Raw genomic sequence first — 26,212 nt, 5'->3', positions numbered from 1 at the left:
AATGGATCTACAGTGCCCATCTCAGTTATGAGCTTAGAACCCTGATAATCCATTTCAGCACTTACCCAGTGTATCTATTCATTTAGATCACCAGTGAACTAAACCCTGTATTCTGTTATATATATATATACTTGCTGGTGTACCTGGTAATTCCTGGTGGTAAAGATGTTCTATTGAAACACCTTATTACTCCGATATAAGAAAGCAATTTCATTATAACTGCCACAAAAGGTGTATTTTCCATTGTGAAAAAGTACAAAAAACTGTCAGCTGGAGGAGGGAGAGATTGTTGGAGGTTGACGAGAAAGTACTCTGACTTATCATGGCATTTTAAAGGTGAACTTTATGAAAGCTAATTTATTAAAGGTAATATATAAATGTAGTATATATGTATATAAATATATGAATGAAGTGTTTAATGTTTAAGAATGAAATGAAGAAAGTGCAATAATAACGTTCACACTCACTGATGGTCGCTCTCAGTAACTGCCTTTAGCTTATGAAGTTCTTGTTTTTATAAGTATGGAAAAGCAGCCAGAAGGATAGACATATTGTTGAGAACAATTGATTTCGTTGGAGGTCTGTTACCTCCATTCCAACCCCTGGTGGCCGAGAAGAGGTTACAAGGGTCAAGTGACAAAGACATTATTCTGCTTAGTGAAGGCATCTGGGAAATGTATAACTGTTGTCATTCACAGAAAAACTATTGTTTTACCATGAGAAAAACACTGTTGAAGTGTTAAGTGAAATTTGGCAATCGAGGATCGAATCCATGCTACGCCTGCATGAAGCCACTAGAAGTATATTGTGGAATAAAACATTTATTTACTGTCATGGAAAAAGTGTAACTGTAAAAATGCAGAATTATTAGAGTAAGGGGCATTCAAAAAAGTATGTATAGAAATGTATGAATGAAGTCTTTAAGGTTTAAGATTCAAATCAAGGATATGCAATAATAATGTTTAGCAGTTCAAAACTGAGTAGTGAAATGCAGAATTAGGTCGGCTGATTGTGAGAATCAAATATTGATTGCTTCGCTAAAAACTGAAGGTGGTATGGGTTATTTCCCTTGGATTGTTTAAATAAAATATTAGTAATATGTGGTAGATAGGAGGATCCATTGGATGGGCCCTATTACTGAATTTTTTTCAACAATCTAAGTATGCCACAAGGTTTCTAGACATGAGTTCTACTCACATACCAAAAAAAGTATAAAAGTGATATTGTCTGCAAAAATTAGAAATTGGACACACAAAAGATCAATATTCAAAGTAATCAAACATAAACAATGAAACCTGTAAAATATTTCTAAATACGATGGCTCAATTAGTTTCATGAAAATGTTGTATGAACTGTAAATAAGCAATAAATATTATGATTTGTAAAAGTTATGCAAGGTGTCCCAACTGATTGCCATATAAATAAATCTGTATTTGTGTTTAGAAGTTGGTGTGAATTGCCATTTGTGTCGTTGTATTTGTGTCATGTGTTATGAATCCCAGGTTTTGTGATTTGCAGAGTTCATGTAGAAAATTAAACAAAACGTGTGATTGTTTATACTTAGATCTAAAAAGCAAAATCTTATTATCCAATTATTTACATTCCAGTAATTGAGATGTTAATATAGGAAATGCTTTCATTTCATTGATAAATTATTCCTGTCTAGCTAATTGCAATCTATCAATTTACCTGATGTTATTACAATAAAAGTAGAATGATTTGAAATGTTTATCCCTCCAGTATATAACACGTTTACCTCTCCAATTATGTTATCTTTTTTTTGCTAGAAGTATTTTGAGTCCTCTATTGTACAAAGCCTATGATCTTTTTGTTGCTCACTATGCAAGAACTGTTATGATGATAGCCAATTAAAATTCTGAAACAAATACCTTTTAGAATATAGATTTCATATATACAGGTATCTTTGACATTACAGCTACCTCAGGTTAAGGGATTTCACTCTTATGGAAATTGTAAGGTACAACTAGGAATTTCAGGTTAAAAGTTAAAAACAAGTCAAAAGGTGAATTTTATATATATATTATCCAAGGTCAAATTATTCCTGCATCACAAGTATGGAAGTAAATAGTGAAGCCATTTTCACGTGATAAGCGATTACACACACATCTCTATTTTATTTATATATATATATATATATATATATATATATATATATATATATATATAAAATTTTAAAGAATTTCAAAAAATCACTTAAAGAAAATATTTTAAAGTTTAAAAAATCCTAAAAAAAATTTCTCTGGAATAATTCATAAAATCTCCAAAAAAATCTCAGCATCATGTTCCAACACCACTGACAATGTGGTGGGGATTTCTCCACCCATATACTGGTGAAGGGGACAGATGCAGTCAACCTTGGGATCATGGAAGTATACTTCATTAGGAAGAAAGTGCCCAGCATCTTAACTGCCAGAGTGAGCTTGATAGCTAGAAGTACATCTACTTCTTCCAGAGCTTTTAACTGACAACAGAAATGACCACCATTGGAACAAAAAGGCAAAACGAACATCTGATAAAGGATCTTTGATCTGAAAGCACATGTGATTAAACCTAACAACCAGCAATAAGGTTATCCACAGATTACACGCCAAATGTAGGTTCTTTCTTTTTTCTTTCTCTCTTTCTTTCTCTTTTTCTTTCTTCCTTTCTGTCTGTCTTTCTTTCTTTCTTTCTAGCTATCCATCTATCAATCTACCTACCTACTTGTCTGTCTATTTCTCTCTCTATCTCTCTCTCTCTCTCTATCTCTCTCTCTCTCTCTCATATAAGCATCCATTACCTTTTTGAAGCCTCTGAAACTTTTGACACTTTAAAATGTCATGACTTCAAAACTTTTGAGATGTTTTGTGAGTTTGTGAATTGTCCTAGAGAAAGTTTTGTTGGGCTTCTTAAACTTTCCTTTATGTAATTTTTTTTGAGTTTCTAATTTTTTCTATATAACAAAAATAAATTTCACCTTTTCTTGTTTTTAACTTCTTTTAACTTATTCGGTTACTGTATCTCACCCTATTCCTTTCACTTCCTAACCTCTCCTACTAACAACCTTACCCTGTTGTCTTACTATACCAGTAAAATATACTGAAGAGTCAATTTGATTGACTCTTGATTGATTCTCTTTTAAATATTTATGCCCTTATGGCAATGTAAGAAATCAATATATGTAAAACACAAGAAATTAATGTTTGAAAGCTATAACCTTTCCTCTTAATAAACTGTTCCTATCAGCTTTATAATCAACAATGATCATTGAACCTTAAGATACTCTGTTAATTTAAGCAAAACACCTGACAGTATATGTTTATACATCAGGCTTGATGTTTCTTCCTTTAAGTAGAAATATGTTGTTATGGATAATTTAATCATTTCTGCTTTCTTTCTTTAAATGGAGGAAAATATAAGAAAATATCATTTCCAGTTTGATGGAGTTGAAGTACTAACAGAAGAAAGATGCTTTTTTCAGCTGTGTTATTTTTATTTAAATGATTGGTTAACTTCAGTTAATATGTAGTAGGTTATCAGTATTTGACTGTGTTCTGAAAATGTGATTGGCTCCTGCCAGGAAAATGCTTTCTAAAATGATAACTATCATTCAATCATCCTGTTAATCCCGACACCATCTATATCTCTCAAAACTCTGTTTTTTTTTTTGTTTTGTTTTTTTTAAATAATCTAACTTTATCCCCCCTCCTTCGACAACATCTACTACTAAACAACAGTAACAGTACCAAAATAAAACAACAGTAACTACCAAAATAAAACAACAAAAATAACACTACAAAAAGAAGGAACAATAACTTATGAATTCAACTGAAGAACTGCCCTCTGTATCAATAGAATGTCTGCAGCATTTAAATCTTCATCCAAAGAAATCATGGTTGGGTAAGCTTCCTGCTGATATCTTCTTTGTTGGTAAGCTATTCCTTACTTAAGTCCACTCCTTACATAAATTTCATTGTTAAACTGTTTCTTCCATAAATTTCACTGCTAAGCCATTTCTTGCATAAATTTCACTGTTGAACAATTCCTTACATAAATTTCATAGTTTTGAGATTTGCTTTCGAAATTTCCCTTTTATAGTTAAATATGTTTTGTATGGTTTGTTCCTCTTTGTCTCTGAATACATTTTCCTCAAATGATGACAATTAGTCATTTGTCTTGTTGATCCTTCCCATCTAATCATAATATACTTGAGTATTTATTTCCTAATTTAACACAGAAACTATAGTATCATCAAATGCTGTGTAGCATTTAGTCTTGTTCTAAGTTCAAATACCACTGCCATCAACATGATGATGATGATCAACACCTATTTTTTTGTAGTCACACATGTAGGCTGATAAGTAGCAGATTCAGTTGATTAAGTTATTGTCCCCTCTTCCTCTTACATAACTTTCAATCTTATGCTTATGTAAAAAGTCATTTGTTTTATTATTCTAAGTGATGAATGACACATTAGTTTATTCTAATTTTATTATATTTACATAACAATTTGTGTAAAATCACATCATTGGTTTCCGATGGGTCAATCACTAGTTCACAAAACTTCTGATGGTGAGACTGACAGAGGAATGTCATTAGTTTTCTAGCATCTGTATTATACTTAGATTGATGCTGTTGACTACAGCTCACACCTAAAGAAAATAAGTATCCATGCATGTACTTCCATGTCCCCACATATCTGCAGTTGTTGTTTAGTCTCATGTCCAGCATCTGATTGAACAGATGCATTTCAGAACAGACTGACAGACACTCACATATGACTCAACTTTCTCAGTTTCCGACTACTAAATTCCACCAAGAAAGTACTAGTCAACTTACGGCTATAGTAAAAGACACTTAGAGAATGTGTCACCCACCGAGTTCTAACATGGAACCATGTAGTCGCAAAGTGAACATATAAGACACACTGCCATACTAGTATCCATTTGATAACAATTAGATATGGCTTAGAGGATGAGGCAGCATACTGTTAACTTGTGGATCTTGAGTTAATCTCGCCAAAGTATTTTTTCCTCTCCATAGACAAAACAGATTGTATATGTCTCAGTTTACCTAGTTAAAGAATACTTATTAGTCTTTGGGAAAAGTTGTTTATACTAATGTTATGTTGGGTCAAATTTCCAAAGCATTTCATAAATAAGAAACTGTTGTTTCAAAGAGAAACAATTTAAGGTTGGATGAACTGAGGTAACAAACTAAAAGATATGTAATTGCTAACCTGCTAGAACTAGCAACCAAATTTCCCTTAAAACACACACTTTTGTCTTTAGAATAAGACAGTGATGAACGTAGTCCTACATAATTCTAAAGTGGCCATGGATGGAATGCCTTTGATCATAGACCTGCTTGATGATGGCAGACCTGAGGTTAAACAACAACCACCAGAAACTCTGTGTGTGGTGGGGGTGGGGGAGGATATTGACTTATTTTCCTTAGGCATGAGATGTGGTCAACAGAATCAACCTCAGTATATTTCTGATGCTGAGTCTATTGACCATTTGGTAGGCTACATGCAAAAGATTGGTAAGATTTTGAATTCAGACTACAAAGGAATGAAATGACAATATTTCATTTTTTTTTTCTTAACTCTTTTAGTCAGGAGGGAAGGTCCTTTGAGACTGGTGGGTGGGAAAGAGGAAAGTACCAAACCAGAAACCTGACCTGAAAGTTTGCAACAGAACACACTCCACTAAAGGCACCCGTCGTACCAGATGGTGATGTCAAGCTGGGCTATGGATTACACTTATATCGCAATGCTAAGATATTTGGTTTAACACTCAACCATTTCTGTCAATATTTTCCTCATTATTTCTCTTTCTTTCAAATTTTTTGTAATTAATTGGTTTGTCTGGAAGAAGGAGCAGTTTTCACAAACTTCATAGGCCTTCTGAGACCAGCGAGATAAATCTAGTTTATGTTCCTCTTGAACAGTTGCATGTAGGTAACAGCAGAGAAAAAAAATTTAAAAAAAAAAAATGAAAAAGAAAAGAAAAACAAATGTTGGGAAGATATTTCAAAAGGTTGATGTTCTGGGAATAAAAAGAACTAGGCAAAATGGCTAGTGACATTTGTGAAGAGGTCAGAATATGGAGGATGAGAAAGGCAGAGGTAAATGAATTGGAAGTACCTGAGTGGAAGTGGTATAAGATCAACCAGATCTGAGAAGCAGAGATTAATGTCATAGCTCTAAAGTAGAGTAAGAAGACAGTACACCCAGGGGTTAGAGGTTTGGAATATTTTGGTGAGTAATTCCATGCATTAGTTGTTGTCTTGATTATGAAGACTGCAGGTTGAGTGACTACAAAGATGCTTCCATGTTGGCTTATGAAGAGTCTTTCCTGTGGACTTTTGGTAGTAGTAGGAGGGTTAAGTATTTTATAACCAATTCAGTTTACACAAGGCTACCTGTTCAACTGTTTCTAGACTTAGAAAACTTAAACTACTTTTAAAGACTGGAAACAATGGCAACTTATTGGCATCATGTTAGTTTTAGATGTCTTCTTGACAGAAATCTGTTAAGTTTATTACAATTATAGTTAAGTCCATGAATTTTTACATCAGTTTTTTTTTTTATCAGGTTAAACATGGGTTAAACAAATGTATTGAGACATTTGTCAAACCCATGAATCACACCTACCGTACAAAGTCATTCTGAAAATATACAAACATGTCATTGAAATCTTGAAGCTAGAAGACAATGCATGATTAATTCAAAACAATTTGAATGAAAATAAGCAATACATTGACAAAGAAATCTGAATGCTAAAGGGTTATGCCAAATTCCTGTTATGACATACAGCATATAACTGGTTATCAGCAAAGTCCATTGTGAAACTTACCCATTAGTATCTTTATTTGACAAGGATAGTCAGTTTACATTTTCTTTAATAATCAAGGTGTAATATAATACTGTAAATGAAACTGAAAGGGTTGGATTGTTTCCCTTGTATAATGAAACAGTCATCTTTAACAAAACACTTATGAACATGTTGCAGTAGTGGGGATTACAAGTCAAAAATAGAACCCCTAAATCAGTGGTTCTCTACTTGGGGTCCATAAGATGTGTTCAAAATTTTAAAAGACTGCTTTATAATTACTGTTACATATAATTACTGTTACATTCAGTTGCATATATCTTTGTATTTGAGAGATGAAGCAGAAACCAAACTTATTGTTAAGAATTGGCTTATTGAGTTGGTAGACCTTTCAAAAGCTTGGTGAAGTCTGTAGAAAAATTTAAATAAAAATAGATACTTGGTGGAAGAAAGTTTATGACCACTACCCTGTGGTCACTTGACCTGCTAGAAATATCAATAAAATTTCCCTCAAACCATACCCCATTTTTTTCCTATGTTTGGTTAAGAGAAAAGGCTGTGCCCATGACCTTTGCATGGACTCATACAAGACAGATGTTAATGTTCCACCTAAACTGTTGCAAATAGACAACTGCAGGATATGCAGAAAGGGAATTTCAGGACAGTCAACATTCTGGGAACAAAGGCCTGGATATTGTGGCTAGTGAGGAAGGAGTGAGGAATTGGTGGATACAATAGAGGTGATGAAAGTAATCGATAAATATGAAAAGTTCATAGGTTGACCAAGATACTTTCATGGAATATGACTAAATGAGGTTTATTTTTCAATATAGTATCCTTGCAGCCCACACACTTCTTCCATCGGTGTTGCAGTGTTTGGATTCCATTGCTGAAGAAGCCTTTATCATGTTGGTCAAAATAGTCATCAACAGTAGACATGACATTATCATGACTGTGATATTGATGCAGCCAAGTGTTTTTGCATGTTGGGGAGCAGATAAGTCAGATGGGATCAAATCAAGAGAATAGAGATAATGATCAACCAGTTTAAATCCACAGTCTTGCACAGCAGCCTTTGAAACCAAAGACTTGTGTACTGGAACATTGTGCTGATGAGACAAGACTCCATTCATCAGTTTTCCTGGGCATTTGGTCTTGATAGCCTTTCGTAAATGCCTGAGTTGGTACAGTACTCTCCATTGATGGCCAGCCCTTTTGAAAATGGTCAAACACTGCCTTTTGCATCCCAAAAGCTGAGGCCATCACATTCCCTGCACATGAAACGACCTTGACCTTCTTTGCAGCAGGCAAAGATGGGTGTTTCCACTGCATGGATTGTCTCTTTGTTTCTGGCTCAAAGTGATGAAACTAACATTCATCTTGTCTTAGAAAATTTTCAAGGAAACCAGCTGGATCTGCCTCAAAAAATGTCAAATTTTTCTGTGATGTGATCAACCTGGTGTGCTTTTGATCTGGTGTCAGAAGATATGGTGCCCACCAAGCAGAAACCTTCATTATGCCAATAGAATTGGTGTTAGTTAATTGTCATTAAAAGGAAGAAAGAGAATCTTACATTGTGCTTTACTGACTGAGCTAGCTGGGTAGCATGCTTGACAAAATGCTTAGCGGCATTTCATCTGTCTCTGTTTTGAGTTCAAATTCCACCGATGTCGACTTTGCCTGTCATCCTTTTGGGGGTCAATGAAATAAGTATCAGTTGAGCACTGGGGTAGATGTAATCAACTGTCTCCTTCCATCAAAGCTTCCATCACAAGAGCTGAAACTTTGTGAGAGGGGGACAGTTGATTACAAATTTCATTTGTTACTCAGGTACATACAAGGGTGGGCTGAAAAATTCATAGGCCGACCAAGGAGTGAACTAGAGCTGTGAAATCTTGAATGCATTAAATTCATCACTTTTTAATGACTGCATTCATTATAACGATAAAAAATTTTTTTTTTAAATGGACCAAAGGTCCTTGAGCCATAGGTTCATAAAGCTGGTTTCCCAGATTCTGTGGCATATATACCCCTCCTTTCCTTGATTGGACACTGGTCCATTGCATAATTACTCATTTTTGCCAGCTGAGCAGACTGGAACAATGTGAAATGAAGTATCTTGCTTAACAACACAATACATTGCCTGGTCCAGGAACTGAAATCATAATCTTTAGTGCAGCACTTGAACCACTAAGCCACATGTTGCCATATTAATAACGCTGGTGTATATATGGTGTGAATATGTTTTAAGTGCTATGGTAGTTTAAAAAGTGATGATTTGATATCTTGAGCAAAACATTTCATTTCCCGTTGTTCCAGTCCACCCAACTGGTAAAAATGAGTAATCTTGCAATAGACTAGCCTCTCGTCCAGGGAGAAATATATACACCTGGGAAACTGGCCCTATGTTCCTTACAGAGTAATGTGGACTAACCATTATGATATTACCTAATTATTTCACTTAATAAAAGAAATTTATTCTTTCTTTTATTCCAATTATTCATCCTCTTAAGCAATAATTATTCTATGCTAACCTTGATTAAACAGACCTACAATCAAAACTATTCTAGTCATAATACTATCTTTGTTTTTCAGTTATAATACATCTAGGACTAGATTATCCAAGGTATCTGTTGAGCTTTTAAGACAGTAGGATGTGATTTGAGGGAGATTTAACTACTATTTCTACTAAATTGACTATATCATGGCTCATTCATTGGCTCACCTTAACCCATTACCTACCAGTGATCTTATTATGAGATCACTTAAAAATTACAAATTTCGTAATTATCTGTCAATATTTACACATATCTAACCTTTTTGCTACATCTACTAGGTATATTTCTGATATTCAAATGAGGTTTGCTAATTTTTCACCCAATATCTCGCTTATTTCTATTTAAAATATTATTTTGAAATGTTATTTTGATCATTCCAGCGTGTTTCTAAGGCTGTTTTATGCTAGAAATCAAAATTTCATTAAAAAAATTCCAGTTAATAGAATTATGGGAGGTAATGGGTTAAACAATGTTTTCTCACTAGGTCAGGGTCCATATGGCCCTTGGTAGACCACATAAGATTTTGTTGATGAAATTTATGGGCAATAAACTGGTTATACTTCTACACACACAATATCTTTATTTTTTTTAAATAATTCTTAATAGTATTTAATTATGAAAATAGAGTAGGCCTTTTCTTAAAATATATGGCAAATGGCTATTGAAGGTCCAGCAGAGTAAAAATAGGAATCAAAGAGGTTCACAGACAGGAAGTGGTTGAGAAACACTGCACACGGTCAAACATTCTAGGTGTGAGATCTAGCAAAATGAATAAATCCCAGTATTTACTTGCTGTCATAATTATTTGATACCAGAAAAGTTATAATTTCAGTTCAGAATGTAAAGAAATCTATTTAAACACCATAAATCATTTACTTACCACTTCAGTTTCTGTCACACTTCCGTCCTGTTGTTTAACTATTTTGTTATCATATTTCTGTTGAAATATATTGTCTTTGTTTTATTTGATTTTGAAAATAATGAAGAATTTTGTAAAATAAATTTGTTATTATTAAGCTGTTGTTTGGAACATAAATTTACTTGAAATTTTAACAGAAAGTTTTAATTGGGATCATCTTTAAACAGGAATTAAGCATCTTAGAACCAAAGGTGGTCCCAGGTGGGTTGGTATCAAAGGGGTTAAACAGCCAAGAAACTAATTCTCAGTATGACAAACAACCTATTAATGTGTGGTGCAGGACTCAGTGCTTAGAACATCACTCACAATCATAAGGTAGTGAGTTCAATTCCTGGACTGGGGTGTGTGTTGTGTTCTTGAGCAAGACGCTGTATTTCACATTGCTCCAGTTCACTCAACTGTGGAAATGAGTTGTGATGTCACTGGTGCCAAGCTGTATTAGCCTTTGCCTTTCCCTTGGATACATTGGTAGCATGGAGACGGGAGGCTGGTATGCACAGACAACTGTTGGTTTTCCATAAACAACCTTGCCTGAATGTGCTTTGGAGGGAAACTTTCTAGGTGCAATCTCGTGATCATTTATAATTGAAGGGGATCTTCATCCTTTACTTTGTGATGTACAGTTTCTGATCAATCATACATACATTTACAATTGTTGTCAGCCCTGATCAAGCATGTCTATGATCAAAGGTATTTCAGCCATGGCCATCTCCTCTTTTTAGAGGTAGACACATTCTCCAAAGTGTCTTCTGAAGGCAGTAATGTGTGAGTTAAGAGTAATTTGGTTCCCTAGTTTTTTCATCACTACTTAAGTTCAATGAATGTTTTGCTTTTTAATGAAGTCATAATAAATATGAAACATATGACATTGTTGCCCACATTTGCTGAAAATTTAAAAATAGCATTTGTCATTGACTGATGTTATTCCCTGCTCTTTTCACTATACATTTTTATTTTTAACTAGTTAATGTACTCTTCATTAAAAATGTTGATAGGTACATGTGGTTTCAGGTCCAGTCCCACTACACAGCACCTTGAGTGGATCTGATGGACAGAAACTGAAAGAAGCCTACTATTTTGTGTGTGTGTGTGAATCTTTGCTTACACTCTACAAGAAGCACTGTTACAGGTGGTGATGTTGCTGTCATTTCCTCCTGTGAACAGGTGATCTGGAGGTTTTTCTCCTTCAAAGACATGTAGAATGAGATATTTCTTATTTTAACCCTTTTGATACTGACCCTCTTTAGGCCACCCTTGATTCTGTGATACAAACTTCTTGCTTTAAAGTGAGCTAAATTAAAACCTTCTAGTAAAATCTCATGTTAATTTTTGTTCCAAACATCAGCTTAATAATGATAATTATCTTACCAAATTCTTCATTATCATCAAAATCAATTGAAACAAAAGCAGTGTATTTCAACAGGATTTTGGTAACAAAAGGGTTACTAGAGTGACAGGAAAGGCATGTAGCTGTAAAATGATGTAATAAGAAATGAACAAATGTGTGTGTGTGTATTTGTTTCTACTGAAATAATTTTAAAATAGCTGATAAGAGACTGGTATTATAAATGTCAAATTTAGAAAATATAATGTGGGGTAAATTTCATTGACTAAGAAGTGCCTCAGCATAGCTGCAGTCCAGTGACTGGAAAAAAATGTAAAAGAATATATGTGTGTGTGTGCGTGCACATGCACACTAGCATAGCAGGGGGGTAGGGGGCAGTTTGCCCTGGGCAGCACTTTTAAAGGGGCTCCACTTTGGGGTCTGCTGTAGGCAATATGTTTTTTGTAGGGTCCGGAGGCAGCAAACTAAAGGGCTGCCCCGAGCAGCACACACTCTAGCTATGCTAGTGCACATTCATGCATATATAGCTTGCTTGTGCAATTGATGCTAATCAAAAGCTTTGCATACCAGATGTCTGTAAGTTTCAGGAGTTATCAGAAGAAAACAGGCTCTGTTTTGTGGCCTTCCTCTCAATGACTTTACAGCACATCAGCTCCCATCATTGAAGTGAGGCTCCACCTACTGGATCGACTGACTAGTATCTGTGTGTACGTAAGTCTATTTCTGCTTGTTTTCACATTGACACTGTTGTAGGTGATAGTGACTTTTACATTTTTAAACACATTTTGTAGCTTGGTGATTTCATTGATTTTGATATGAGAAGATCAGTGAAATGCAAATACTTTTCTATAATCAAATATTAACTGTTTTCAAGTAAAGGCATTCACTGATAGAATATTGCCTCATAAAGTTTTGCCCATTTGGTGCCAGCATGGAGAAAGCAGACATTAAAATGATGTTCACAAGGAAGAGAAAAAAAAAAACAATATTAGTAGATGACTAATTTTGCTATAAAGATTTGATTTTGGCATATATGAGAGACAAGAGCAGCATGGTCTTCATATTTGCCAAACTAGTGTTGAGAGAGCCACAAAGTAAACATACAAGGGTATACACTGGAGGGCATAGAAAAGTAGAACTGTTTATAGAATAAATAAATTAACATAATTAGCATTATTATTGTTCAACTCCAGTAACCTACAACCATAATCTTCCTCTACCCATTGTAGCTTTCATAATTAATTGTGATCACAGTTTGAACTCAGAATGCAAAGAGCCAGTAGAGATAATACAAGGTATACTAACAATACAATTAATCCTCAACCCTGGACTAGCACTCTATTTATCTGCTCTGCAAGGATGAATAGGTAAGTTGACCTTGATAGGATTTGAACTTGAAGCACAGACAGCTGGAACAAACCCGCAAAGTATTAATGATTCTGCCAATACATTATTATAATTAACATGGAAAACTTATTCTTGTAATAGAGCATAAAAGATAGTGTTTTCTCGTGGTTGTGTGGTGGAGAAGTTTCCTTTCCAACCATATGGTTTTGAGTTCAATCCCACAGTGTGGAACCCTGTCTCCTTGCTTTGACATGTTATAAATGTGTGTCACTGTCATACAAACAGTGTCATTCATTTCCAATATTCTGCAAAAACATGTCTGGTTACGGGGAAATTTTACCTTATTTGGAAACTGATGAGGGTGTTGATGACAAAGACTATCCAGCCATAGAAAATCTGCCTCAGTAAATTCCATCTGACCCATGCAAGCATGGAAAAGTGGATATTAAAACGATCATACCGAAGTGTTTCTTTGCAGTTTATCATTAGTTTTTTTTTCTTTCTCTACAACACAGTGGAATGGATGTTTATGCAATTCCAGAAAAAAATGGATCAGGTTTTGGCATAAATCTTTTATAGTTATCATTTAAATAGCATTCCTAAATTGGATTTCTTATTGAGACACACTACCAAAATTTTATGACAGAATGAAATGAGACTGACATAAATCTTTAAAAAAGAGTGGAAATATTTGCAATGTAAATGAGCTGAAAGCAACTCATTCAGTTTGTAGTTTTAACTTATCAAGAAATTAACCTCTTGTTTTGTTTTTATGAAGCTTGCTTGTTGGTCTGAAAATTTGTGGCTGTGTGGTATCAAGTTTACTTCCCAACCACATGGTCCTGGGTTCAGTCCCACCATGTGGGACTTTGGGCAAGTGTTTTCTTCAATAACCTTGGGCTGGTCAAAGCCTTGTGAGTGAATTTGGTTGGAAGAAACTGAAAGAAGCCCATTGTGTGTGTGTGTGTGTGTGTGTGTGTGTGCATATATATAATGTGCGTGTCTGTCTTTGTGTGTTTGTTTGTCCCCACCACTGTTTGACGATTGATGTCGGTGTGTTTTACATCCCTGTAACTTAGTGGTTCAGCAAAAGAAACTGGTAGATAAGTACCAGGCTTTACAAAAAGAAAAAATAAGTACTGAGGTCAATTCATTTGACTAAATATTCTTCAAATTGGTGCCTTGGCATGGCCGCAGTCTAATGACTGAAACAAGAAAGGTAACAACAGTAACATTAGAATAATCAAAGGTGACAAGCTGGCAGAACTGTTAGTACTCAAGATAAAATGAATTCAAATTCCACCAAGGTTGACTGAGCCTTTCATCCTTGCGGGACCAGTTAAATAGGTACCAGTCAAGCACTGGAGTCAAGGTAATTGACCAACCCACTTAACTGAATTGCTGGCCTTGTGCCAATGGTAGATACACAGACAGGGCTGGAAAGTCATAATTAATTATATGAAAAATAAGAAAATCGGATGAGATGTCTTGTGGTGTCTATTTTAGTTCTTTAAATTCTGAGCTCAAGCTTTGAGCTGTGACAGCTAAGGAAAACTAAAAACTAAAAAAAGGTAGGGAAGTTAGAGAGATGATACTAGATGGCCTTACCAGCTGGCTTCAGAATAACAGGCCCAATAATGCATCAAGTTGTGCATAGGACGGAAGTGTGTGGAGGTTCATAATTACCAACACTTGTAGGTATGACCCGTGAAGGCCAATGATTTAAATTCAGAAATACAAGACACCAAATTTGGTAACTGAAAAAGCATCAGCCTCATAGAACACCCTTCCCACCTTCTGTACCAACTCCAACACTCCAATCAATTTGAGGATTGGTGAATTGCTATAGTCATAGCTTAATCTTCTACTAGTCTGAGTAGCAACAACGCAAAACACTTGACATAAAATATACGCACTCACACGTGTATACGCACACATATACACATATGTTAAAGCTTAATCTTCAGCTAGACTGAGTCAACAAGAACCACCACCTTCATCACCAACCACTTGACATAAAACATACATTCATACACGCACACATATATATGTTATTTTATTGATAATTGTCTAACTGTGCTAAAACGATCAGGTAATTACCTGTACACACTTGATCAAATGATTTTATTTTATTTATAAAACAAAGTGATTCTTTTTCATTTAATAGCTATCTCTGATAAAACTACTTCTATTATCTCTTTGATAACCAACAAATCTCATTAACAATATAAATCTATGATCTTTTATTGTAAACTATTTCATTTAATTGAGTGCAAGACTTACTATTATTTTAAATTGCTTTCTTTTAATAGTTTTTTTAAAAGATATTTAATTATTTTTTAAAACTAATTTGTATGTTAGTTTGTTTTTGGGGTTATTTTTACTGTAAATCACTGCTGATTTAGCAGGCCTATGAATGGTCAAAGGGGTCCCAACAATAACCAACTTGTTCTTGTATATATCTAGGACTACATTATCTACTGTATCTTTCCTTCTTTTTATATGTGATTTGCTTGCTGTTTCTAGCCGGACAACACACTGCATAGATGTTCTCACATAGGTTCAGGCAACTTGTATTGATACTGTTATTTGATAGGCTTAGATGTTTTTAGAATTAGCAGCTATTGGTTTTTGTGACAGAATTAGCTACTGGTTTGTCAGCAGAATTTGGATGCTGTTGTGGGGAAAAATTGGCTGCCCTTGTGTGTTGTGGGGCAGTATTGATTGTTGTTGTGGGGCAGAATTGGCTGCCATTGTGTTTTGAGGCAGAATTGGCTGTTATGGTGGGGTAGAACTGGCTGTTGTGTTGTTTGATAGGATTCACTGATTTTGTGGGACTAAATAGATTAGTGATGTGTGCTGTTGGACAAAATTGGCTGGTATGTTTTGGGACAGAATTAGTTGTTGCTGTGGAACAGAATTGGTTGCTAGTGCACGTTGTGGGACAGAATTGGTTGGCAAAGTGTGTTGTGATTCAAAATTGGCTGGTATTGTTTGTTGTACATCAGAATTGGTTCATGTTGTGGGGTAGTATTGGCTGGTGTTGTGTGTTGTTGGGTAGAATTAGTTGGCATTGTAGAACAGAATTGGCTAGTGTTGTGGAGCAGAAATACTTGGTGTTGTAATTCAGAATTAGCTAGCATTGTTTATTGTGGGGCAAAATTGGCTAATGCTGTGTGCTGCTGGACAGAATTGGCTGGTATTGCATGTTATGATTCAGAATTGGCTGGCATTGTTTGTTGTGGGTCAGAGTTGGCTAGTGTTGTGGGGCAGAATTGGTTAATGTTGTGTGTTACCTGACAGAATTGACTGGTGCTGAGAGTTGTCAGAATTGGCTGTTACTGTTTTCCTTAAATGGTATTGACTATTCAAATCTGTTTTCAAGCACTGTTCTGCAGTATTATTGGCTGATGTGTCAATGTTGTAAGATTAAAATATGCCTCTGGCATCATATTGCTATGTGAATGTTATCATCCTCAGATAACTGTGTGTTTGTAATACACACACATATGCACACGCATACACACACACACTCACTCAATCTCTCTCTTCCCTCACCTTCCCACGTATTTAATATGTCATCCTGTCCTTATTATTAAACTCTGAAGAGTTAATACAATAGGTTTGTCATCAACAGAATTTGTATTTTGTTGCTTGCTCTGTCATGTTTTACAGGTGTGGCTGTGTGGTAAGAAGCTTGCTTCTCAACCATATGGTTCCAGGTTCAGTTCCACTGTTTGGCACCTTAGGCAAGTGTCATCTTCTACTGCCTCAGGCTGACCAAAGCCTTGTGAGTGGATCTGGTAGACAGAAACTGAAAGAAGCCTGTTGTGTGTGTGTGTGTGTGTGTGTGTGTGTGTGCATGTGCTTTTGTATGTGGAAGATGCACAGGTACAGTAAACACCAAAAATGTACAGAAAATAGACTCCATCAACTGCCAGGGGGATAAGCTAGAGGTAGTAGATAACTTCCATTTTCTAGGTGACCAAGTTAGTAGCGGAGGAGGATGCTCTGAGAGTGTACCTGTGAGAATAAGATTAGGCTGGGCAAAGTCCAGAGAGCCCCTACTTCTGCTGGCAACAAAAGGCTTCTTCAGAGTGAAAGGTAGATTTTATGATGCCTGTGTACAAACAGCTATGCTACATGGCCGTGAAACATGGGCTGTGACAGCCAAGGACATGTGTAGGCTTTGAAAGAAATGAAGCCAGTATGCTTCGCTGAATGTGCAATGTCAGTGTGCATGTTCAACAGAGTGTAAGCATCTTGAGAGAAAAGTTGGGCATAAGAAGCATCAGATGTGGTGTGTGAGAGAGACAACTGCGCTGGTATGGTAATGTGATGTGTATAGACAAAGACAGCTATGTAAAGAAGTACCAAATTCTGTGGAGGGAACCTGTGGTAGAGGTAAACCCAGGAAGACATGGGACAAGGTAGTGAAGCATGATCTTCAAACTTTGAGCCTCACAGAGGCAATGACTAGCAACTGAGACATTTGGCAATATGCTGTGCTTGATAAGACTTGTCAAGTCAAGTCAAATCATAATCATGGCTGATGATGGTGTCATGTAACTGGTACCCATGCTGGTGGCATGTAAAAAAACACCTTTTGAGCATTGGACTTCATGGAGGCAAAGTGGCTGCACTCTTTTCTAGCGTTGGACTTCACAGAGGTAAAGTGGCTGAGATTCTTTCAAGTGTTGGGCTTCATGCAGGCAATAACCAAGACCTTTGGCAGTATGTTGTGCTTGAGATGAAGACCCATCAAGCCAAGCAAAATCACAGTTGTGACAGATACCAGTGTTACACAAATGGCACTCATGCTGGTGGCATGCAAAAGCACCCATTACACTCTTGGAATGGTTGGCATTAGGAAGGGCATCCAACTGTAGAAACCATGCCAAATCAGACTGGAGTCTGATGCAGCCTTCCAGCTTGCCAGCCCTGGTCAAACTGCCCAACCTATGCCAGCATGGACAACTGACGTTAAATGATGATGATGACATGCAGTGAGAGAACAAGAGAGAGAGAGCTGATAGTGAGGGATTATCAATCTGAGTAAACTACTTCATAAGCTCTCTTTTGACACACCAGGCTAACAATACTGTTTAGATTAGTGAAGAACTCCAATTCTTATGGGAGGATCCAAGGTTATGGTTTATCATAATTCTATATTGTAAATCCGGGGATGCACTCCAGACAAACTGGATATATAAGACAAGTGAAAAATAATTGATCATTACAAATATGTAATGACCATTATCTATAACTTGTCTTTATATGTGTGTGTGTGTGTGTGTGTGTGTGTGTGTTACTGTCTCCTTGCCCTGACATAACATGATAGATGTGTCACTGTCATGCAAGCAGTATCATTTCCAATCTTCTGAAACATGTGACATGTCTGGGAAATATTACCTTATTTGGAAACAGGGGAAAGTTGGTGAGGAATGGTGTCTGGCTGTAGACAATACAATCTGCTTCAACAAATTTCGTCTGATCCAAGTGAACATGGAAAAGTGGACATTAAATGATGATGATAGTAATCTCTAACGTTTAAAACACAGAAATCTGTGGAAAATACAGAAAATTCTTCTAAATAAATTAAAAATTAGAAAAGTGTGGGAGGAAGGTAATTCTAATACTTCATATATCGTATATACAGGAATAGGTATGGTTAACCCTTTAGCATTCAGATTTCTTTGTCAAATGTACTGCTTATTTATTCACATTGTTTTGAATTAGTCACACATTATCTGGTAGCTTCATTATCTGCTTGTATATTTTTAGAATGACATTATAGGGTAGGTCTGAGAGATTGGATCTGATCAGTTTTAACATAAAACAGATACAATATTTGGGCTGGATACAGCCACATTAAATGCTTAAGGGTAAAGATGTTCACTTCACAACTAGAAGATCTCAGGCTCAGTCCAACTGCATGACACCATGAGCAACTGTCCTCTATTGTTACCATGAGAAAACTAATACCTTCTGAGTGAAATGCAAAATTAGTAGATGGAAACCTGTGCAGAAGCCTACAATGTGTGTATGTGTTTGTGTATCTTTGAAACCACTTGAGAAAAAGAAAGAGGTGTATATCCTTTCTCTTCTTATGTCCTGTTACTTAGTTGTACAATAAATAGAAATTGTTAAAAGTAGTAACAGATTTAAAAATAAGTACTTGAGCTGATTATATCAACTAAAGACCCTTCAAAATGGTGCCCTCGGATGTCTGCAGTCTAATGACTGCAACAAGTAAAAGAATATATATTGATATTGCTATACATTTCAAATGCATTGTAATATTCTTTACACATTAAAAATATATTGACTAGATTGCCACAGCAAGAATGGCATTGTTATTTCCTATCAGAGTGGTTTATTGAATTATTGTTAGAAGTAATTTATGCAGTTATACTTTTTCCTGCAACATTTTGACCAACAGTATACTTTATTTCCCAGTTAACATTGACTTACTTAAGCACTTTACTTCCTATGGAACATAGACCATCAACAACTTTTCTCCCCTTTTCTCGGCTCTGGGCATTTTTCATCAAAGGAGGCCCCATCAACAGCTTGAGCTCTGATGGTGTAGCTTTCAGGGTCACTGAAACTCACAAACCACCACACTACAACAAGAAAGGGACCTTGTGATGGTTGAGTGACAATTGTCATCTATCAAGCTGTTAACACTAGTAAAAATAGACTGAAATAGTTTCTCTTATGTTACAGACAACTTCTAATGGAAATGGAAGATAATGTTGGGAATATGAGTTAACAGTTTTTATTTTATCCAACTCTATTAGCTAAGGCAGGAATAGGACTGAGAACAAAGATCCATAGAAGTTGATTATCTTATTTCATTGTTTTCAATTTAGTATCTAATTTTTGTATCTGTCAGTATCTGATATACAAACCAATGAGGGAATCATACTTTGGTTGCTCAACCACAGTATGATTCCTTCATACTACTCAGTATTAAAATTTCATTTATTCCCACCCAACTCTCTTAAAGAAAGAAAGAAGAATAGATTGTATAATCTAATCTTAGATATATTAGGTAGGCTAAACAAGAGATAGGATGATCATGGCTTGATCAAGACTGGTCTGGGTTAAAAAACAGTCAGTTTTTATTTGAGCCAAATGGGCTAATCATTTTGTCAAGGAACATGTGGTTCTTATGTCATGAGTGAAAGTAGTTCATTCATTAAACTGCTGGACTTGGTGAAACAATTTGATACATTCCTGATTATGGTTTCTAACATAGGCATAAGGAATCGAATTTTGATGGCGGTGCTAGTTGTCAAGGATATGAACTCCAGTAATTGTACTTATTTTACCAATCTTGGAAGAATGAAAGTGAAAGTTGACCTCAAAGGGATTTGAACTTAGAATATAAAGGGTTGTTATTAAATGTGGCTAGGTATTTTGCCTGTTACTCAACTATTTCTGCCCAAAACCTCTCTTTGGTCCTTCCATTATAATAAAAGCCAAGCTTTAGTTATGTTTGAAGTTTGCGAATGGATGGGTGTGTCTGCATGCAAAAATGGAGTTAAGATTTTCAATTTGAAAGTTTCTATGGTATTTGAATATACTTTGTGTTATATTTTTTTAATGATTAAGTCAGGTAACCGGTGGCTAGTCCCATGATCTTTGCAGACTGGTGATATTTATGTAGTTGATGTTTGACTTAATCATCTGTAAAATCAATGCCTGCGTTAAAAACAAGAGCAGGGAGGAAATTCCAGGGGATCGATATTCTGGGAGGGAAGGAACTAGAATCATGGCTGTCTTCCACTACAACCCCAGGCAAACCACAGCTTTTTAAGTTGGTTTGGTCAATCAAAACTGAAAACCAAGCTTGTCGTATATTTGTGTGTTTGTGTCTGTCCATTCCACTGCCTGACAATCAGTGTTGGTTTGTTTACATCCTTGTAACTTAGCATTCAGCAAAAGAAACCAATAGAATAAATACAGAAAAATAAAAGTAAATCTTGGGGGTGCTTTGTTTGACTAAGACCTTTCAAGGTAGCACCCCAGCATGGCCAGTACAGTGACAGAAACAAGTAAAAAGTAAAATTCTCTTTCTTGCTAGCAATGTCTAGGGCTGTGTGTATGTGTGTTGTAAATTGATAACAATTTTAGGATGGTAGTTTAGCAGAAATGACAGTATTTATTTACATATTTCTGAGTTCAAAGTTTACTTGAAGATAGCCAAAGACAGGCCTCTGGTTATGTATGTAAAAATATTACAATATCATAATGTATTAAGGCAGTAAGTAGGCTAAATCATGAGCATGCCAGGCAAAATGCTTAGTGGAATTTCCTCTGTCTCTAGTTCCGAGTTCAAATTCTGCCAAGGTCAACTCAGCCTTTCATCTTTTTGGGGTTGATAAAATCAGTACCAGTTGAGGACTGGTGTCGATATAATCAACTTACCCCCTCCCCCAAACTTGCTGGCCTTGTACCAAATTCTGAAACCAATCACATCAGATATCACAAAACTTATTGAATGAGGAAGGTTAATTTCATTACTATGTATATTGAACAACTCACACACACAACTACACCATTCATTTTTAATAGAGAATTGCATTTTCAGTAATTCATTCTCCATTGCTAATCTTCATGGATGATACCCTAGCTGGTGTTCATTTAGCTTTTCAATCTTCCAAAATCACTATGACTAGCATGTTATAGTTTATTCAGCTGATTATATTCCACCTCTGCAAATCTGTGGTTTTGTATATGTTATAGGAAATCATTATTATAAAGAAATGAAGGTCAGTGAATAGGCAAAATACATAAATTTCAAGCAAAATTATCATCATCATTTTAATGTCCACTTTTCCAACCTTTCTTGGGTCAGATAGAATTTGTTGAAGCAGATATTTTATAGCCTGATGCCCTTCTTAACCCCCAATCCTCACCGGTTTCCAAATAAGGTAATATTTCCTCATAGCTGGGCATGTTTTCGTGGAAGATTGGAAATAAGACACTGCTTGTATAACAGAGACACTCATTTACAACAATCTCGTGATATTGAGACAAGGAGACACACACACAACAGACTTTTTTCAGTTTCTGTCTACCAAATCTGCTCACAAGGCTTTGGTCAACCCACGGCTATAGTAGAAGACATTTTCTCAAGATGTCTTGCAGAGGGACTGAACCTGGAACCAAGTGACTGGAAACAAGCTTCTTAATGCAACCACATCTACAGTATTTAGTCACAGCTCTTTACATTGCAAGTTCAAATCCTGCCAAGGCCAACTTTGCCTTTCATTCTTTCAGGGTCAATAAAATAAAGTACCAGTCAAGTACTGGAGTTAATATAACCAATTAGATGCCTCCCTGCAAAATTGCTGGCCTTGTGCCTAAATTAGGAACAACTATTTATTCATAGGCAGTGGATTGGCAGAATTGGTAGAGTATTGGACAAAATGCCTTGAGGTATTTAGTTACAACTCTAGTGTCTCGAGTTCAAATTCTGCAAAAGTCAATTCCACCTTTTTATTGTTTCAGCTTCAATAAAATTAGGTACTAGTCAAGTACTTGGGTCAATGTAATCAACTAACCCACTCCATCAAAACTGTTGGCTTTGTACCTAAATTAGAAAGCAATTATTACTAAAAAGACACCTATGGTGAGTGTGTGGCAGAATCAATGGGGCAGTGAACAAAATACTTAGTGATTTTAGTTATTTTGTGTTCAAATCTTATCAGAGCCAACTTTGTTTTACACCATCTGTAAAATGAAATACCAAACTAGGGCTAGATTTTAAAAATATCTGGTCTTATTCTAATATAAGAAGTCATGCCTGAATCATTAGAACTGCAGGAAAATACTTTGTGATATTTGTTCTACTTTTTTAAAATTCTGAGTTCAAATTTTGCTGAGGTCAACTTTGTTTCATTCTTTGAGAATCAGCAAAACGAAGTACCAGTCAAGAACTGGGTCAGTGTTTCCAATAATCCTCTCTCCCCCAAATTTTAGTCTTTGTACATTTGCTAGAAGCATTTCTCAGAAAAATGTTGATTAATGTTGTGTCCTGCAGAAAGTAGCTTATTCTTAATTTCTGATATTTTCATTTTTATGAGTATATAAATTTATTTTATTTTGATTCTGAATTTGTTTTGCAGATACTTTTGAGAATGGCATGACTATCAAACAATCTCATTTGTTTTCCTTAGAAACTTTTTTTTTTTATATATCTTTTCCCTTAAACAAGGGATAATTTGAAATATAACTTAACTGAAATTTATGTTGAAGTATTTAACCAAAACTACCCTGTGGTTTCTATTGATGCATTAAAAAATGTATTCAAAATGTTATGCTTATTGTTTTAATCAATATAATACTAAAAGTCTGTGATTGTGTGCTTGCTTACTTGTGTGCTTGTCTGTAGTTTAAGAAGCCAAACTGGCACATAATGGGAAAATACTCTGAAAGTAAGGTACCCCTGAAATGTGAATACAAACATAATTGAACAAGTTTCGCATAAATCAGACCATGGATTCCTGAGATACATGGTTTTTTGGGATTTGTTTCTACAAATTTAAACAGAGAAACCTGGAGTTAGTGCCCTTTACTGTGAATACTTGGATAGTTTTGTCTGCGTGCTTGCTTGCATGTGTGTTTGTCTATTTTTTAATACTGCCAAACTAGCACATATTGGGAAGATACTCTGAAAGTAAGGTGTCCCTGAAATGGGTTCCCAAGATATAGTTTTTTCAGGTACCTTTATGATTTCCTGCTTGCATGCTTAAATGTAATTTAATACAGCCAAACTAGCGCATAATGAGAAAATACTCTGAAAGTAAGGTACCATTGAAATGTGAGTGCAAACGGAATAAAGCAAGTTTTGTGTAAATCAGACCATGGGTTCCTGAGACAAATGGTTTTTTCGGGTACCTTGAACTATTGTTGACCCAATAGGTCACAGGTAGTCTAATATTTTATATTTTTTCAAATTTTGACAGCGTAAGGTAGAAGGAATCCATAAATTCTCAGAATTGCATAAATAATAAGATATTTTTATTCTTGAATTTTCCTCTTAATGAAAACATTCTATTAAAAATAGGAGTATAAACTGTAAAAAAGAAAATATTCAGTTTTCTCTATTCCACTTCTACCATTGTACTTTTTCTAAAACTGATTCTGTTTCCGAATTTCTGAGAAAAATATTCCATTGGTTAGGTATGATAGAAGTTTAGTTTCCTTCAATGAGAACTTTGTTGAACTAAATGATATTTTCTGCTTGAATGAGTTGATACTTCTCCAACATCTCTATAGTTTGGCTGGGAAACAACCTGTTTTACTGTACAGAGACAAATTATAATTAACACTGTATTTTTTGTGCGCGTGTGCGTGTTTTTTTTTTTTGTTTTTTTTGCTATATTTCTTTTGAAATACAGTCTTTGTTTCAATTAGTTCGGAAAATAATAAAGAATTTATTAAAATAACTTTGTCATTAGTAAACTAGTGTTTGAAAGATAAATTAACATGAAAGTCTTATGGAAAGTTTTAAAGTAATTTTAAAACAAGAACTATGTATCGTAGGACCCAAGACAGCTTCAGGTGGGTTGGTATCAAAAGGGTTAAAGTTGAGTGAGAATTAATGGTTGCCAAGAATGTAATACAGGTAAATCTAAAATTTCAGTCTGTCCTAATTAATGTCTTATAAACGTTTTCAGTCCTTTGTATTAAGTCCTAGGAAAAAATTAAATAGTTAAAAAAAAAAAAAGATTTAGAATAAGATTAATGTATTTAATTTGGTCAGTTTAACAGAATATTCTCTGTAGAATCCCAAGCACACTGCTGTTCTGATAAAGCAAACCATCTTATCTTAAGTACCTTCTCACAACTGGTTCTCCTGTAACATGAATACACTTGTAGATGTACAGTTTTGAGTTGATCAACTACTATCTTATGTTTTCTCTTTCACTCTCTCTTTCTTTTTCTCTCTCAGCTGATAGCAACCATTTAAACAGATAGCATAAGTATAAATTTGAGGTAGTTATGTCGCCAAGCTTTAGTTACTTTGTTCATAGCAAACAGTTTCCATCATGCCAATTTCTGAATTTGATGCATCTTACTGGTTTGCAGGTGAGAAATTAAATTATTTTTCCTTTGTCTTTTTCTATGCATTTAAAGGAAATTACTTTTCAGGTGTAGGGAATATTGTTGGTATTTGTTTTAACTTTTTAGATAAAGTAAATATTGTACAGTGAGAAGATATTGTCATTTGTTTTGATTCCCAAATGTAGTTTCCACTGCATTTAGATCATTAACACTGTTAAGAATGTTCATGTAGCTATTTTATTACAACTCACAAGTTATGAAATTGTATGAGACTGCCAGAGATTTGCTATGTCTCTAGACAAGAAACTTAAATTTACATGTTTTGGTTCACCTGACTGTAGAATAGGTAGCCGGCATTTGCAGTAGTCATGTGATAATCAGACTAACCAGGTTGTTTTTCGTCCACAAAATCAGATGCTGATGTTAAGTATTCTGATTAATACAAATACTAATTTTTCATTGAGAATATCATGAATACTACAGAGGCTTATTTTCATGCCCCTTTAATTATGAAGCTTTGTGACTGTTAAGACAGCAGTATCATTTGGACTAAAAGTCCTTTCCATAAAACCAGCTGACATAAGTTACAGCTTTTGTTTGTAACTTGTGTATCATGAGTCAGCCGGTCAAAAAGACTTAGCATCCAATTTAGCACTTTGGTCATACGAGAGGAAAATGTTTGTGTCAGATACTGAGATTTCAAGCTCTTTATTTTCATAATATCTGTACACATTATCAAAATAATGAGGGGTTGGAGAGTAATAGTGGATGTTAGTATAATATTAAATTCTCTACTGTATCTAGTAACTTTTTTTTTTCATCAGTCCAGAGTTGATAAAATAGTAACAGTAATATGTACCTAAATAAATTTGTTACTACTCACTCCACTACAAAATTAGTCTCACATCCATCTTACAGTAAACTTTTTTTTTTTTTTTTTTTTTGGACAAGTCTAAGGCAGAATGAGTCTAATGTTTAGCAGGTTGAACAAAATAGTCTATAACAGTATTGACTATTCATTTCATAAATAATCAACACATAGTAAATAAAAGAGCAGAAGTCATTATAGTGTACCTGGAATTTTAATGAATTTTTCTCTTGTAAATTTAAGCTGAATTCTATGTCA

The 26,212-nt window shown here is 35.1% G+C and overlaps 1 protein-coding gene across 5 annotated transcripts in view; it reads left to right on the top strand.

Annotated features, from left to right (window-relative positions):
* Positions 1 to 26,212, top strand: part of LOC106867718 (hepatocyte nuclear factor 4-gamma) — a 130,581-nt gene that overhangs the window by 80,146 nt on the left and 24,223 nt on the right. Inside the window, exon 2 of one of the 5 annotated variants that reach the window (XM_089358373.1) lies at positions 3,738 to 3,930. The exons of 3 other annotated variants lie outside the window; for them this stretch is intronic. In XM_089358373.1, coding sequence (XP_089214499.1) covers positions 3,819 to 3,930 — 112 coding nt within the window. In that variant the 5' untranslated portion in view covers positions 3,738 to 3,818. Of the gene's footprint in view, positions 1 to 3,737; positions 3,931 to 25,038; positions 25,111 to 26,212 lie in introns of those variants that run through there. One more of the 5 variants, XM_014912678.3, reaches the window with a different exon arrangement.

Source organism: Octopus bimaculoides, chromosome 1 (genome assembly GCF_046866305.1).
Source record: "Octopus bimaculoides isolate indiv1 chromosome 1, ASM4686630v1, whole genome shotgun sequence".
In the NCBI taxonomy this organism is placed as follows: Eukaryota; Metazoa; Mollusca; class Cephalopoda; order Octopoda; family Octopodidae; genus Octopus; species Octopus bimaculoides.
This window is presented reverse-complemented; position numbering and strand designations above follow the sequence as displayed.